At 53.4% G+C, this 15588-nt stretch overlaps 1 protein-coding gene across 2 annotated transcripts; it reads left to right on the forward strand.

Annotated features, from left to right (window-relative positions):
• Positions 1-8117: 8117 nt before the first annotated feature.
• Positions 8118-13178, forward strand: R3HDML (R3H domain containing like). 2 transcript variants are annotated; one of them, XM_071572880.1, is made up of 6 exons: positions 8118-8272; positions 8843-9202; positions 10525-10643; positions 11163-11295; positions 12381-12496; positions 12601-13178. In XM_071572880.1, the coding sequence occupies exons 2-6, from the start codon at positions 8942-8944 to the stop codon at positions 12731-12733; spliced, it is 762 nt and encodes a 253-aa protein (XP_071428981.1). In that variant the 5' UTR covers positions 8118-8272; positions 8843-8941; the 3' UTR covers positions 12734-13178. The 2 variants fall into 2 exon arrangements, with proteins under 2 accessions (XP_071428981.1, XP_071428982.1); XM_071572881.1 differs by lacking the exon at positions 8118-8272 and adding an exon at positions 8296-8600.
• Positions 13179-15588: the final 2410 nt, after the last annotated feature.

Here is a 15588-nt window from a genome sequence, read left to right on the forward strand (position 1 = left end):
AACCACTTTGGGAGGTGGGTAGACACAAAACACTGCGGTGAGAAGACCTGGAGGCTTTCCCCTTAGCACGGTCCATGAACTCCTGAAGGCACCTCATCTTTTCCATCACTAGAGCAGTCAGGGAGGAAGGTCTTTTTCTTGTCTGGGGAGAAGACCAGTTCTGCCCCACCACTGCTGCTGTAGCTTTATAACCACTTCATTCATCCCAGTTACTCCAGATGGGCATCACCTGTTCACAGAGCGCCAGATCACACTGCATCTCCCACTTGCAGTCTCAGGTTTAACAGTGAACATTGTGAGTCACCTATGCCAGGGGACACACACCATCATTTAACACTTCCATGACTTTATCAAATTCTAGTTTCTGACATCCCCTCAACCCACTTACAGCGGCTCCGTATGTTGGTTTTGGAAAAGAGGACTTTGCTGGACTACTCCACCCATCATGTCTGCACAGCAGCAGCCTGTGGAGGGGGAAATGCAGACACCCATGAGCCAGCCCTAGCCGCCAAACCATCCATCAGCGCTTCCAGGCTTCCTCTCACTTATCAGCATAGCATGAAAATGCAGCTTAAATGAGAAAAGGGAAGGGAAAAAGTAGAAACAACTGAGCACCAGATAAGAAGGATGCAGAAGGATGGGGCTAGGCTCATTCCTCACCTGCCTGCCCAAACCTGACCCACCACCCTCCCTTGCTTGGACACGGCCACTGGGGCAATGCTACCCTCTCTTTCATCCAGGAAGCCGCAGCTGGATATTGAAAACACAAAAGAAAGTGCAGGGCTGTAGCAGGATCCAGCTGGTAATATGCACAGCCCTTGAGGATGTCTTTGAGGGATATGAGCTGGGGAGATGCTGGGGGAGGCTCTGGGCGTGCACCCCTCCAAGTGTCTGGGGCATACTAGTCCCACATGGATCTCACCTCCCCTGATTCCAAGGCAGGGAAAACCAGGCACAGGGGCCAGACCGCCCAGGCAGGCTCAGCTCAGCAGCAACACATGGGCAGCAGATGGGATGCTGGGGTAAAACCACTCTCCGTGTCTGCTGGAGAAGTGAAGTGGGGTGAGGGACATGCCAAAGGCAACATCTGTCTCGGTGAGCTCAGTGTTTGCTGTCCAAGATGCTGGCCTTGGGGCAGATGGGCTCTGTCCATTCCTTCACCGAGCACCTCCCTCCAGCCTGCCAGGTGCCTCTGCAGGATCTGGCACAAGCACATCTGCTGGCAAGATGAAGGGTGGATTGTACCACGCTTGACCTGTGCAGGATAGCTCAATCTCACTAGCAGCAGCTGCAGCAGCAGGGAGGATGAGGCAGCAGAAACCTTATCAACCCTCATCCTCATTGACCACCACAAGGTCAGGTCCCCATGGTATATGTGCTCCTGGCATTGATGTGTGCCCGAGTCTCCTTCTGTTTCCTCCCCATTGCTCCTGGCACATGGGCAAGGTCAGGTTAACTCAGATGTATCAGCACAAGCCGCTGTGTCATGGCGTGGACACAGCCTGAGTGACGAACAGAGATGGCAATGAGCTGCAGAGATCCCCCATCCCGCTCCTGTTGTCCTTCAAAGGGTGAATGTGGCATCAGTGGAGCTGCCAGCATTCAGACCAGCCTCATACCAGTCACCTTGAGATGAGCTGTCCCAGTTCCAGCATTTTCGGGAACTCGTGTGTCAGTACACTGCTTGGTTGGGGAGGAAGCACCCTGGGAAGAGTGTCTTCCCACTGAGAGAGATATGGAGATAATTGTTCTCATATTGGGTTTGTTCAGATCATTCCAAGAGTCTCAATTTCTGCTTGTCCAGCTTTGAGCAAATTGCTTTTTGTAAGCATCTGAGCGTCCACAGTTGAACCTGAGAAATTTCATGTCTAGGCAGAAAGAAATCTGGTGGCTTGGATCCAGCCACCTGGACATGGGAAAGCTTGGAATTCCCATGAGAAAAGGGAGATTTCTTGGCAAAGAATCACAATAAACCTTTATGGGAGAGTGGAGGGGAAATTCTAAGGGTCCATCAAACTTCTCACATTCTGCAGGTAGAAGCCAGGAAGCGCTGAGGTGTGCAGGTAAAGCAAGAGAGTTTAAAAGTGATCTTTCAGCTTCAATGCCAGTAACAGGCAAATGTCTCAGAAATCCTGTGTAGTCCTGCCCTGCTCACCTGGAAGGGCAGAATCTGGCTCTAATGCTGGGCAGGTCAGTGGCACCCCTCAGAGCCCTTGGGTAGGTGTGATCAGTGGGATAGCATGGACAGAGAAATGTGTATGGAAAGTGGTTTGCTCAGTGTCACTCAGATCAAAAGCTTCTGGTTTTCACCTCCATCTCACCTGTTGATGCTTGCTCTTCTTCAAAACTGCTGGGGAAAGTTGAACCGCTGCTGTTTCCCAGCCTTATGAAGAAATGTTAATACACCCAGATCCTATATGGGCACGTCTTTCTTGTCCAAAACCCCTCTGTTTCCCCTGGATGCCTCTGACAGTTTCTATGCTGAGCCTTTCCTTCTGCACCACCTTCCTGTGCTCACCAGAGCCTGCTTTTAAATCTGGTCAGGCTTTGAGTGATCACCACCCATCTGAGCCACATCCTCCTCCCTGCTGAACATGCTCCAGACAGACATTGGGGAGAAGTAACACCTTCAGGAGACCCCATCCCAACATCCCAAGGCATGATAAACCACTGTAAATGTCTCCTTCTTCTTTCCAAGTCAGGGAGGAAAAGCAGCAACTCTTTTAGCCCCACAATTATTTAATCTGAGCCAAACAGACAAACACCAGCAGCATTTTTCTGTTGCAAAAACATTTTGCAGCTGGAGACTGTGAACTGTGCAGTGTTGGGATGGTCAGAGGGTGTTTGCTGGTGCCCCAGTGGAGGCTCAGGCACGTGAGCAGTGGGGCACCCTGAGAAGAGGAGCAATGGGAACAAGACATCCCTGTGAAGCCATGAAAAACCTGCATGTGAACCAGAGCCAGCTGCTCAGTTTCAATCTTAATTTTGGTCTTGGAAAAAAAGGGAATGGAGTGAATACACAGGGGCTGCAGTCAAGCTGTGGCACACCCCCATCCAAGCAAGAAAATTACATGGTGAGGCTGCCAGAGTGTCCTGACTTCACTTCACTGGGTCTGGGCTTTCAGGGCTGCAATCTGCTAACCCCCAGCCTGCAGCTGATCCAGCTGGAGCCACAGCATTCCCAACCATTACACAGGTAGCACCTACTGTGCCAGATGATGAGGAAAGAAATTAGCTCAGCTCACACCAGATTATGCCTTTCATGCAGACCACTGGGATTAGGAACTCCCACCAGGACCCCTGGGTGGGACCAATGGGTTTCCCACCACTGAGACTGGAAGCTGATCCTGTGGAGAGCACAGCAAAAACCCCACCATCACCATGTTTCCAGGACTGTTGTTTCTGGCAGGTGTCCATGTTCATAGGCACAGCTGGATGTGGGCTACACCAGCGTGGGTGATCTGTGGGTGTGCAGTGAGTATGGGGTGGTGAGAACAGCACTGCTGTGGAGCAGAAGGCCCTGCTACCAGCCTGTGTATGGCTGGTGAGGAGGTCACAGCTTATGTTCAGCTCCCAGGTTTGGGTCTATCTCAGTTTCAGCTGGCTTGTGCTGTGATGGGTCCTTCTTCCCATTGAGCTGTGAGATTCTTCTCACCTTGGTGAGACCATCACACATTCAAAGCGACGAGCCAAACACCAAATTGTTAGCAAACACTAAATTAACTATCTTCCAAATTGTGCTGAGAGGAGCTTCCGTGTTATTTAAGTGAATTTCTAAACTTAGCCTAGTTACTGTAAAAAAATACCTTTGCGAGAAACTACTGTCCACAGCACTTGACTTCAGAGACATTTATTTCTAGAGCTGGTGGAAAAATTTCTCACCTTTCAAAGGCTCCAATTATATCTTGGCGCTGGCTGGAGCTTCATAGCTTACTCACACGCAGTCTCAGACTGATGGTGGGGACCACAGCTCTGTCAGTGCCACAGGAAATGGGGGGAGTGGTGGGGGCACTGACACCCACCTATTAACCAAGGAGTTTAAATAAGATCGCATTAGTCTTGATGGACACCTTAGTTAATACCCCCAAACAAGTGGGTTTTACTTGGTGACATTAAAGCATTAGTCCTGCCAGGTTTTTAGCCAGGGTTGCTGCTAGTACTAAAGGCTCCCAGGACCAGGCTCCTGCCAGGACCTGGCCAGTTGCACCAGCAAAAGGAGCTCTCAGAGCTGGGGCAGTGGCCTTTGGAGAGGGGTCTCTAGCCAGCCCAAAGGCCCTGTGCTGCCTTGCTGAGCCCAGTCTGGGTGCTCAGACCCACAGGTGCAGGATCCAGCCTATGATCTGGACTGCTGGCTCCTGACAGCATCGCTATATATAAAATGGGAAAGGCTTTTTTTCCACTTTTATTTTTAGTTTTTCTCACGTTCTGGCAAATACACAAGCAGAAACAGTGGGTTATGAGAGGACATCACATCTGAAGCAGAGGCAGGTGCTGGGCATTATATGAAAAACTTCAGGAGAATCCAGCTGCCTGTCCCTGTTGATGGTCACCTCTTCAGCATGAGATTTGACTTTTCCAGTACCTCTTCCTCAAGGTTCATCTTGGTTAAGAAAGGTATTCATCATTTACAAGGATCTGGTCCTAACTAGCAGGAAGGATGACTCCAAACTCCTCAGAATTCAGGACTGATCTCATTTGTGTTACAGCTCAAGAGGGTGTTTAATTCCCAGGAGATCACAAATGAATGTACAGGTGCTCAGTCTGGATTTTCTCACATCACAAGATGTAGACATCAAATCTTCTGACCTCTAAATCAGAAGGAAGATCTCCTTTCATGATGCATTAGGAGGAACCAAGCCCTGGATGTGTTAGACCTCCACAGGGCTCCATAAATGCAAAAATTCATCAAAAGCCTCACTTCCCTACCAGGGTAGGTACCAGGGTAGCTGGAGGTCTTGATGTTTTGGGAAGGGATTGGAGGGAATGAACATCTTCCAGCAAAGATGGAGAACGAGCCTTTCTGCCAGTTCATAGGAGAGCAATATTTTACTGGAGCAACAGAGTCTGTGCGTTACCTGAGAAAAGTTTTGTTCAAACAGGACTTTGGTTTTCTTTTATTTTACCCCAAGTAAAGAGAAAAGGAAAGATTTCCTCCTACAGAAATCCACATCAACCTCCTCCATGTATCAGGATGCTCAGGGACCACAGAAGATTCTGATCCTCAGCAAAGTGCGAAGCCCTGCTCAGTCCTATATGGGCTCATGTCACTGTCTGCCACCTTGATATATGATGGGTGATGCCCAAAGCCAACAGATGGGAGAAACAAACATGACAGAGAAATCCTGCAAGTTCCATCATGGCTTATTCTGGAGTGAACTGCTATGTCTGCTGGTCATAAAAGCATCAGAGGGCGTCTCTGCCAAGAGAGTGCTTGAACCCAGTGATTTATCTCTTTTGTTCCTCCTCTCCAGTGCTCATTAAAATGGGAATTTGCCGGCGCTGCTGCTGTATCCAGCTGAATGCGTGTGCTTCTTGGCTCTCAGCAAGGTCCTCACTGTAGATACCGTGTGCTTTGGCAGCCGGGCCAGTCTGGGCTGCAGGATATTACGCCTGGCAGGGACACAAACCCCGTCCAGTTCCTGGAATTTGGATTGTCTCACAGAGTGCTGATTAAGCAGTGCTTTCAATCTGCACCCAAGATAAAACCCTCGCCTTGCCTCTGTGCAGAGGTTCTGCTGCTGCGTGGCAGTGGGAGCTGCAGTGGGTTTCCTCTCACTGAGCCCTACAGAGAGAAAAACTCAACAAAAAAAAATCCTAGATGAAAAGCTTTGCATTTCATGGGGCTAGACAAGCATTTGCTGCTCAGGGCTCTGTCTTTTGTGAAATAATAAATCACTAAAAAGCCGATCCCTCCACAACACAGCCCCAGTGCCCTCCCAGCCTTGGTGTGAACTTGGTGGTGGCTGCACTTCCCAATTTGCCCACTTAAGACGTTCACTGCTGCATGTCCCTGTCTGCCTTTTTAATCTGCTGGGAATGAAACCGCCTTTACCAGCCTCACTAATGAGAGATTTGATAGCTGGGGTTCAGCAGAGGGAGGCAGTCCCAGTGTGTACCACCCTGGTGCAACACGGAGGGCTGTCCTGTGGCTGGCCCCTGGAGCTGGCACTCCTGTCTGCATACATGAACATGAAATAGGGGTGTCAGCAGGACTGGCAAACTGGGGGAGGGCACTGTGACCAGCACCTGCATAGCGGTGTCTGGTCATTTGGGGTGACCCAGTGCTGGAAGGTGAACTTGAGCTGGTTAGACCCCTACAACAGGCAGCCTGGAAAGTTGGGGAGTTTGGGAGCCATCCTGACACCCTGATGTACCCAGCACCACCATCCACATCACAGCACAGCCCTCCCCACATGTCCAGCCCTGATGGTTCATGGGATGCTGCTGCTCTCTGCACTGAGGATCCCCCCTGCAGTGCTGCAGTGGGGCCAGAGATGCCTCAGCTGCATTTTCACTGTCTCTGTGCTGGCACAACTATCATCCCACCCACAGGTTGGGGAGTGGATGGAAATATCCCTCCAGCACATGGCTCAGTGTGGGTCCCAGGGCCTTCAGCATCTTGAGTTGCTTTGTGTGAGAGAGGATGCCAGGAAAAATATACACAGGGGTCTGTTTCAGTGGGGGTTTTTTCGTCAGAGGCTCACAGCAGGATGGGACTATATTGATACACCACATTAGCTCATAACCTGGGCATTATTCCTGCTCCATGCTCAGGTCTGCTCCTCACCGACCTCCTGGTCAGCTTCTGTTGTGCAGCAGCTCTCTGGGGTGGCTGGGTGCAGCTGGATGGACTCTGGGATGGGCTGTTAGTCACCACATAGGCAGGAGTTATGTGTCCAGGATCCTGAATTCTTGTCCCAGTCAAGCCTGAGAGGATGACAAGCAGTGATGGGCTGCTGCTGTGGGATTGCCTTCTCCTCCCCACACCGTCCCAGCAGCCTCCTTGTCACCCTGCTTGAGCACCAGCTTTTCTCTAATCATGCTCTGGTCTCAGCTCTGTGCCTTCTCCGTACCTTCCACCAGCTCAAGAGAGGGAGTTTGGTCTTGCTGCTCCTCTTCATGCAACTGAAGAGCCAAATCTTGGCTCCAAAGCTGCCTGTGCCCTGGTGAACACAGATCTAGTGAAGTGGGAGGTGAGCACCTTGCTTATCTGAGGCACAGGGAGATGATGGCAGCAAGCCCCTCTGCAGCTCACACATGGCCGCCCATGCTGGCTGTAAGCACAGTGGAAGGAAGATGTGACAGGCATTGCAAGCAGCTCCTGCAGCCTAACAGGCATCTTTGTGACCTAGAATAACTCAGCTGGTCCCTGGCATTATGACTGTGTGGGATTTTGTAGGAAAACACACTTGCTGCAGGATAGTCTGTGGCTTTCAGACTGCTGCAGCCCTTTCCCTTCCCTGGGCACAGACCCCTGGACACAGTGCAGGGAGCACAGTCCACTGAGGCTTTTTTCCCCTGAGATGCCCCTGGCTGGTCATTGTTGGCCCAGGTCAGTGGTGGGGCCACGGGCAGTGGTGGGCTTCGTGGACTATGACATTCCCTAGTCCTTGGGGAACACACAGGTGGCAGTGCTCAGCCCGGCAAGTGGCTTCATCTCTAACGGAGAGAAGTGTTGGCCCAGGGACACACGTGGTCATCAGGTCCCCTTCCAGCCACACCCAGAAAAAGACACGTCTGCTGTCTGCTCAGCTTGCACCAAAGTGGGGTGACCCTGGGGCTTCTGGTGAGTGCCAGCCTCACTGCCTCGTTGAGGCAAAACCCCCTCTGCATCCCTTGCCAACTTGGATTTGCTTCCCTACCCACTGGTCCCAGCAAGACCCCAGCTGGGGGAATGAACAGGGCAGGCATGACTCCGGGAATCTCTCGTTACAGGTGGATTAAACAAATCCCCAGCGAACAGCGGGGAGCAGCCCCGTTCTGCTCTGCTCGCTCGCCCCGGCCCCGTGTGGGGCTCCGTGTGCCTGCGTGCGCCTGTGTGCGCGGAGGCATCCACCAGCCTATAAATCTCCTGGCAGGGCTCTTTCCAAACTTCAGGACATTCCCCAGGGGAAGAGTTAAGATGCAGCTTGTGCGTCAGCGGCCGCAGCGGGCTGCCCGCCGGGGCTAAGCTAAACCTCCCGCATCTGCCCCAGCAGGTTGTTCGCGGAGGTCAATCCCACCGGCACCGCCGCCACCGCCGAGCTCCGCTGCCCCTGGCTCAGTCCTCACGGTACGTAGTCGGGGGAACATCCTCCCGCTGCTCCAGGAAAGACTGACAGGGATGCTCGGAGGTGCATCGGGCATATTCCAGCGTTTTCCTTTTTTTTTTCCCCCACCAGTTTTTCTACTTTTGCCTTGGTTATTTTTTCTTTTCCCGAGATAAGAGTCGTTAGGATTTCTCGACGATGGTTTTAACTCTTGCCGTGCGTTTCTTTGTCTGTGTGAGATTTCTGTTTGTTCTGGGGATTTATTCAACACACCAAACTCCTGGGAAGTTACAGGGCAGGCGGGTGCAGCAAAATCTCTCAGCACGCTCCTAATTAGCTCCTGTCCCGCAGGTATGTGCCATAAGTGAAAAACCAGGGGAGATTTTCTACTGATTTTATCTTTTTTTTTCCTTAAAGAAACAACAAGAAAACCAGTTCCCCGGCAGTCCTGGGGAACTTGCTGTGATAAATGTGGTTATTAAAGAGATTAATTTTTTAAAAATTTTTTTAAAGAAAGGAAAATTTATTTTCATGTTATTTTAGGCAGTGATGTTTGCAATCCTGAGCAGTGCCTGTATTGTTTTCTCTCCTAGATCCACGTGTTTGCAGCAGGCACCGGTGATCCCCCTTGTCCTTGCTGAACTCTGAGCAGGAACAGAAAGGTGCTGGCTATTTCCACCGGGTGGTCTGGCATGGCTGTTCTGCACTTGCACCTGTACCTCACCGCCTTGGGCTGCTGGGTGACACAGCTGGCCAGCTCCTTCCTGCTGCCCAATGCGACCGAGCTGCTGTCCACCCCTGGGGGCACAGCCGCGGGCCTGCTGTGGGGTGTGGGAGTCCCCCGGAGCCGTCGGAAGCGATATCTCTCTCCCCATGACATGAGCGTGATTTTGGATTACCACAACCAGGTGCGGGCGCACGTGTCCCCCCCTGCTGCCAACATGGAGTATATGGTGAGTCAGGCTACAGCTGGGCAGTTTGGGGTCCATAGCTGCAGTGGAGTTGAGGGGCTCACCTGTGATGTGCAAGCCAAACCTAGCAGGGATGGGGCATCCATCCATGGGGATGTCAAGATGCTGAACATCTGTCCCTGGGGATGTTTCATGTTCCGAAGGCAGGGCAGACCCAAGCAGCCTCTGCACAGGTGGAATGGACTCCCAGCGAGGAGATGTTTCCACATGAGGGCAGATTTAGGATCTGTGGTCCTGTGTCTGGAACATCTGGGAGCTTGCTGGCTGTGGGATGGCAGGGTCCCTCCAGCTGAAGGGGAAGGAAGGTGGCTACAAATATGAAAAGCTGAGAGTCCAACCCAAAGCCCAGCTGGGAACCTCTCCTCTAACTGCAGCTGGGAGGAATGACCTCATTCCAAGCTCCATGGTCCCTTGGGAGTGTGCCCACTAATGCCAGCCCCTGAGGGAAGAAATGTCCAGCAATGGGTCAGAGAGGGGCTGTGCAGTCTCACAGGGTCAGGTATCTCCAGGCAAGGGTCACCCTGGGCAGAGCTTTCCCCAAGTTGCATCCACTCTGGTTGGAGCTTGTAACCCAGCCCTCAAGGGAGGAGAAATGGGAAGCCACCAAGAGGAGGGATTCCCAGTCTGCACAGAGTGGGATCCTCGAGGCAGAAGGTGTCATATGCAGCTCTGCTCCCAGGGAAGGGACTGGAGCTCCTATGGAGCAGCTGGGTAGTCCCTGGGTGCTGGTTTGGGAGAAGCATGCAGCTGCCCAGCTTGCTGGGTACCAGAGCAGGTCAGACATGCCTGCACTGCTTCTTGATTGGCCTAAATTCCTGCCTTCCAAAATAACTCATCCAGGCATCTCCACAAAGCAGTTCAGGATGGGCGAGGAAGCTTTAAATAATGCACGAAGGAACCAGGTGTGCTCACCAGTCAGTCTGTGGCCAAGGCTGCACTGAGGGCTGGGACCCCTGTGAGGACTGTGGGGTTTCACCCCTGGGCTCAGCTCCACCTTCAGCAGGAATTCATTCCCAGAGGGAATCACATACACAGGGCTTGCACTGCTGCAGGGCATCCCTGCTCTGCCTGGGCAGTGGGCACACAATGTCACCAGGAGCTGTGGTGGCAGCTGGGGAGGTCCATTGCTGCTGGACAAGCTCCTGTGCATCCCCTGGGCATTTCCCAGCCTGATGTATAAGTCATACTTTTTGTGTGCTCATGGATGCTCAGAAAGCCACCTGAGCACAAGGGAGCAGGTTTCTCCTCTTCCCTCCTCTGAGAAGCCAGAATTCCTGCCTGCCTGTTTCCTTTCCTCCTGCCAGGTGTGGGATGAGCAGCTGGCCAGGGCAGCAGAGGCATGGGCTGCACGTTGCCTATGGGACCATGGGCCCCCTGAGCTGATGAAATACGTGGGGCAGAACCTCTCCATCCAGTCGGGCAGGTGAGTGCCCTGGGGGCAGAGTGAGCTCCTGGGAACCCCCCACACCCCACAATGCTGGAGGAGGAGTAGCAGCAACCCCTTGGTCAAGGAGCAGAGAGGCTCTGAGCTGGGGTTGTGCAGGGCTGAGATGCAGCTGAGAGGCACACCAAGCCCTTCTGGGGTGGAGAAGGGTCCAGCTCTTGCGCAAGCATAAATATAGAAAAGCAGAGGTGCCTGCACCTGCATTACTCCTCTCTCTGCCAGGCACATGGACCAGGGGGATGTGGGTCCTAGATCTGCACCACATGGCTAAGGGCTCAGGTGCCTCTATCAAGGGATAGGTCTTCTGGCCATGGGCACAAATGCGATTGACACAAGGATGTCATTGCCCCTTCTCCCCAGGAACACTTGGTCATGATAGGCCCTGGCTTCAAACAGTTTCTCTCCCCCATTTCCTCAATGTGGAGCGTTCTCTTTGTCTCCTTCCCCCATGGCCTCTGATGTGGAGGAGTTCCACCTTACGTGTAGCACCTTTTGCAGGTACCGCTCTGTCATAGACATGGTGAAATCTTGGCACCAGGAGAAGCAGCACTACTCCTTCCCCCACCCCCATGAGTGCAACCCCCGATGCCCCTCCAAATGCAGCGGCTCCGTCTGCAGCCACTACACACAGGTGAGCACTGCAGCCCCTCACAGCCCCCCTGGACCCAAATGGGGGGCCCTGTGCAGCTCACAGCCCTTCTCCCAGCAGCAGCAGGGATCCAGGATCAAATCCTGGCAGCTGCCAGCTTCAGATGAGTCAGTGGTCTTCGCAGTTGGCAGCATGTCTGCCAGAGGGTTGCATCAGCTGGTGGCAATGCCCTCCTGCCCTGGACCCTTGCAGGACTTGGGCTGTTGCAAGGAGGCCCCAGGGGCTCACAGCCTGCTGAAGAGCAGCTGGGTCCTTCTGGCCAGTTGACAAGGAGGTTTCTATTTTTTTCCTAAGCTTTTTTCCCCTGCTTTAGCCTTTTTCTCCTTACTTCACCACTGGCAACTTGAAGGTGGTGAAGTGGGAAAAAAAGCCTCTTTGTACTTTTTCCAAGCATGAATCTTCTTTGTGATCAAGCAGATTTATAGCACCCAGCTGTGTTCACCTTCCCAGGAATGCAGCCCCTTCATCCCTTGACACATTGCCCAACAGCTGGGACAGGACAAAGTGAAAAACTCCTCTGCTCCTCTGCCTGGTAGCAAAGCTGGACCAAACCCTAACTACCTCCTCTGCACAGCTCCAACCTTTACCTGATATGCATTCCCTTGTGGCTCATCCATGGGAGTGGTCAGGGATGCTCTGAGTTGCAAAAGGGCAATATACTTTCAAAGGAACAAATTCAGCCTGGAGAGGCTTTAGGAGGAGATTTCGTCTCTGTTTGACCTCCTTGTGTGCAGGGTAAGCTGCTGGCCATGATTCAGGATGAGATCTGGGAGCTAATTTGAGTAAATTGGAAAAGTAACCCAGACTCTGCTGCTCACCAGCATAAACTTGGCAAGGCAGCCCCTTGAAAGGCAGTGCAGGCTGCAGGCAGGAGAGGGAGAGCAAAACGTCACCCTTTGGTGACAAAGCACTGCCCATGATGGGACAGCATCCAGCCAAAGAGATTTAGGCAGGTGGGATGAGATTCCCTGGTGGGACAGAGCCCTGTGCTGGGGTCCAAGGGTGATTGTCTGTGGGATGCCAGGGCAGATGGACACCAAGATCATCTCTTCTTTGTCCTGGAACAGATGGTGTGGGCAACCTCCAGCCGCCTGGGCTGTGCCCTGGGCACCTGTGCCAATGTGCGGGTGTGGGGTAGCACATGGCGGCACGCCACTCTCCTCGTCTGCAACTATGCCATCAAGTAAGTGCCTGGAGAGAAGCTCCACCCCGTGCCATCCTCCCTCCTCATGCCCGTGTTAAGGAGAGGTGATGGTGCTCAGAGGTGATGCCCTACTCTCTTTTTAGGGGCAACTGGCTGGGAGAAGCACCGTACAAAGTGGGGCGGCCGTGCTCAGCCTGCCCCCCCACCTACGGCGGGAGCTGCTCCAACAACATGTGCTTCTCCGGAGTCAAATCCAACCAAGTCAGCTGGTTCTAGGGCTGCAGCCCCAGGAGAAACCCCAGGAATGGGAATGGGGTGAACCGGAATTATTTATAACATTGACCCCCAGCAGCCTGGCTGTCCAACCTGCTTCATCCTGCTTTTCTAACACACCTCTTCAGCAGGGCTCGCATTGTCTGGCTGCTTCCCACTCTGGGGGAACTAGGGACAGTTCAGATCCCTATTTTCTGAAATAGGGAAGGTTTAGGGGTGCATGGAAGGAGTGGGGATGGCTGGCATGGTCCCTGCTCTGCAAACTCAGGGGCTTTCCCCACTGCCCCCCACTGGTGCTAAAGCAGAGGCTGGTATAAGCAAATACCAAGACGTTCCCTCGTGGTGAGCAGCCAGAGAAGTGGGAAGCCCTGACCATGCACCTGCTCCATGGCAGCCCTTCCAGCCATGGGGCCCCCCAGCTCTGAGTCCCCCAATAAAGCAGCCTGGAGACCCCCATGCTCGTGTTGGTCCTTCCTCATTCACAGCCTGGAGCCTCAGGGTAAGCCAGTGTCTTTGCTCTGGTTTTGGGGGTAAACAGCAAAGGGGTGCAGAAGCCTTCGGTGGGGCCACATGCTGTGGGCACAGGAGATGCCTGGGTGCTTTGCTCCATCGTGTGGGAGAAGCCAGCACTGCTAGGACACCAGGTGATGATGACGCTGAAGGGCCATGAACTCCCTGTCCCACATGATCCTGTTGCCCCACCTCACTCTGCTATCCACATCCCCTCCCTCTCCAGGACCCCTCAGCACTCAGCAAAATCAGGAGCCCCTGAATTTCCAGGCCTTGGATCTGAGCATCCAGCTGTGTAATCCTACGCCACAGCCCTCTGTGTTCTGGCAGCACTCTCCCCTCTGCAAGCTCCCTTGGGATGTTCTTTTCCAGACAGAGGAGTAGGTGTATCCAACTTCATCCCCTCAGGGCTGCAGGGTTTCAGTAGCTGAGGTGCTGGGGAGTCTTGGGATTGGCAGAGATCCCTCTGTACCTCCTTCAGCCTGGCCCTTTCCTGAGATGTGCAGGAGATGTGGAAGGCTCTACACTGCTGAACAATCACTTTTTCAGCTCCAGCTCTGGATTCCCCATATATTGGGTGTCCTCTCAGCAACGCTTCTTGCACATGGCCCTGCTTGCCTCACCTCAGCCCCCAGAAGCCTGGACTGATCCTGTCACAGTGTCATAGGGTCTGCCACAACCTCATGGGGAGGTTGGGGACCCCACTTGCACTCCTGCCACCATGAGGTCCTGTGTGCTGCAGTCCCAAAGGGAGCACAGATGTTTGTGAGTGGCTGTGGAACCTTGAAAGTCCCCCCAGCCTGGGGAGCAGAGGGAGACAGAGAGAAGCTGCAAACACCCTGTGCCTGGCCCAGTACTCAGGGTACCATCTTGAATCCCACCACAGCATTCTTGCAGCTCCCCATCCCCAAATAACTCCTCAAGTTCAGTACCGGGCCGACAAGACCTGATTCATGGCTGGGGCATTTTGTCTCTTGTGACTCAGCCAGGCTCCACTGTGCCTATGCCAGCCTTCACATTTGTCCCATGGCCCCTCAGTCCCACATGCCATGCTTTCCCTTTGCTGCAGGCGGGCTCAGACATGGTTTTTCCATCGTGGGTGGGTGATGGCACAAGACTCGGCAGCACCTGGGGCGCTGAGGAGTTGGATCCGGCCGCCCCAATTCTGTGGCTGGAGGTGAACCCCACCCCAGTGGCTGCCCTGGCCTTGACACTGTCTGGAAACGGGAGCCCCAAAAGAGTCCAGTAAAAGCTGTGTTTGAGTTTCTAGCTTGGCAGCAGTTACTATAGCTACAGCAACGGCACCTTGCAGATTGGTTTCCATAAGAGCTTGGTTACTATTTAACATCTCCACCCACATTAGCCCTGATTAAGCGAATCAATAAGATAACAGGAGAGGCAGGTTTCCTTGCCCTGCCTCTCTGCGCTCCCTCCTGCCTTTATCCAGTTCCTTAGTGAAAGACATTTTTATTTATTTATTTAGATTTCTTTTCTATTTCTCTACTTCCTCTGTTTTTTCTGCCCCAAGTCCCCATAGCAGTAGCCGACGAGACATGGTCAATGTAAGCACCCAGCTAAGCGCTAAGATGGAGGCTCCATATGGTGAGTACAGCGTTCCCATCACCCGCGCTGCCGTCCCAGCGTCGCTCACGGGAAGTGGGGCTGAGAGCGGGAAGCAGCCCCCAGCCCCACGTCCCAGCCCTGCCAGGCTGCCTGGTGCCCACCGGCTCAGGCACCTGCAAAGGCTTGAGATGGAGGCAGAAAAAGGGTTTTGATTGATTTTTATTTATAGAAATACATCTATATATGCAATTTCTCTCTTTCACTTTGCTTGGTCCAATGAAGAAGGCACGTGGCCAAGGCAACAGACTGGCCTGACCTGTGGGCTGAAGGGCTGCTGTTGGGCTTGCAGCAGAAGTGGCAGCAGTTTGGAGGAGGTGATGTGCTGCCTCAGGACACGCAGCCAGCCCCAGTGCTCAGGCTGTGGATGGCCCATGGCATGCCAGGGCAGCATGAGCGGGCATAGTGGGCACCCACCAGTGCCGAGCATCCACCGAGGGCCAGGGCTGGGACAGCATTCTGGCTGGGCAGGTTTCCCAGCAGGGAGTGTAGTACCTGGATGAACAGCAGCCTCCAGGCTCTGTGGTGCAGAGCATCAGGTGGCACACCACTTCCAGGCTCCTGGGTACAGGGAATGCCCTCCAGGCCTGTGCCTGTGCTCCCTGTGTGGCACAGTGGGCAGCAGCCTGGAGCAGCCCTGCGCTGTTTTGCTCCTTGGCTGTGCCAGGTGCCAACTGACAACAAATGCACATGGGCACCAGGAAACAGTGCCCTGCCCAGGCTGACAT

This window comes from Pithys albifrons, chromosome 18 (genome assembly GCF_047495875.1).
Source record: "Pithys albifrons albifrons isolate INPA30051 chromosome 18, PitAlb_v1, whole genome shotgun sequence".
Classification (NCBI taxonomy): domain Eukaryota; kingdom Metazoa; phylum Chordata; class Aves; order Passeriformes; family Thamnophilidae; genus Pithys; species Pithys albifrons.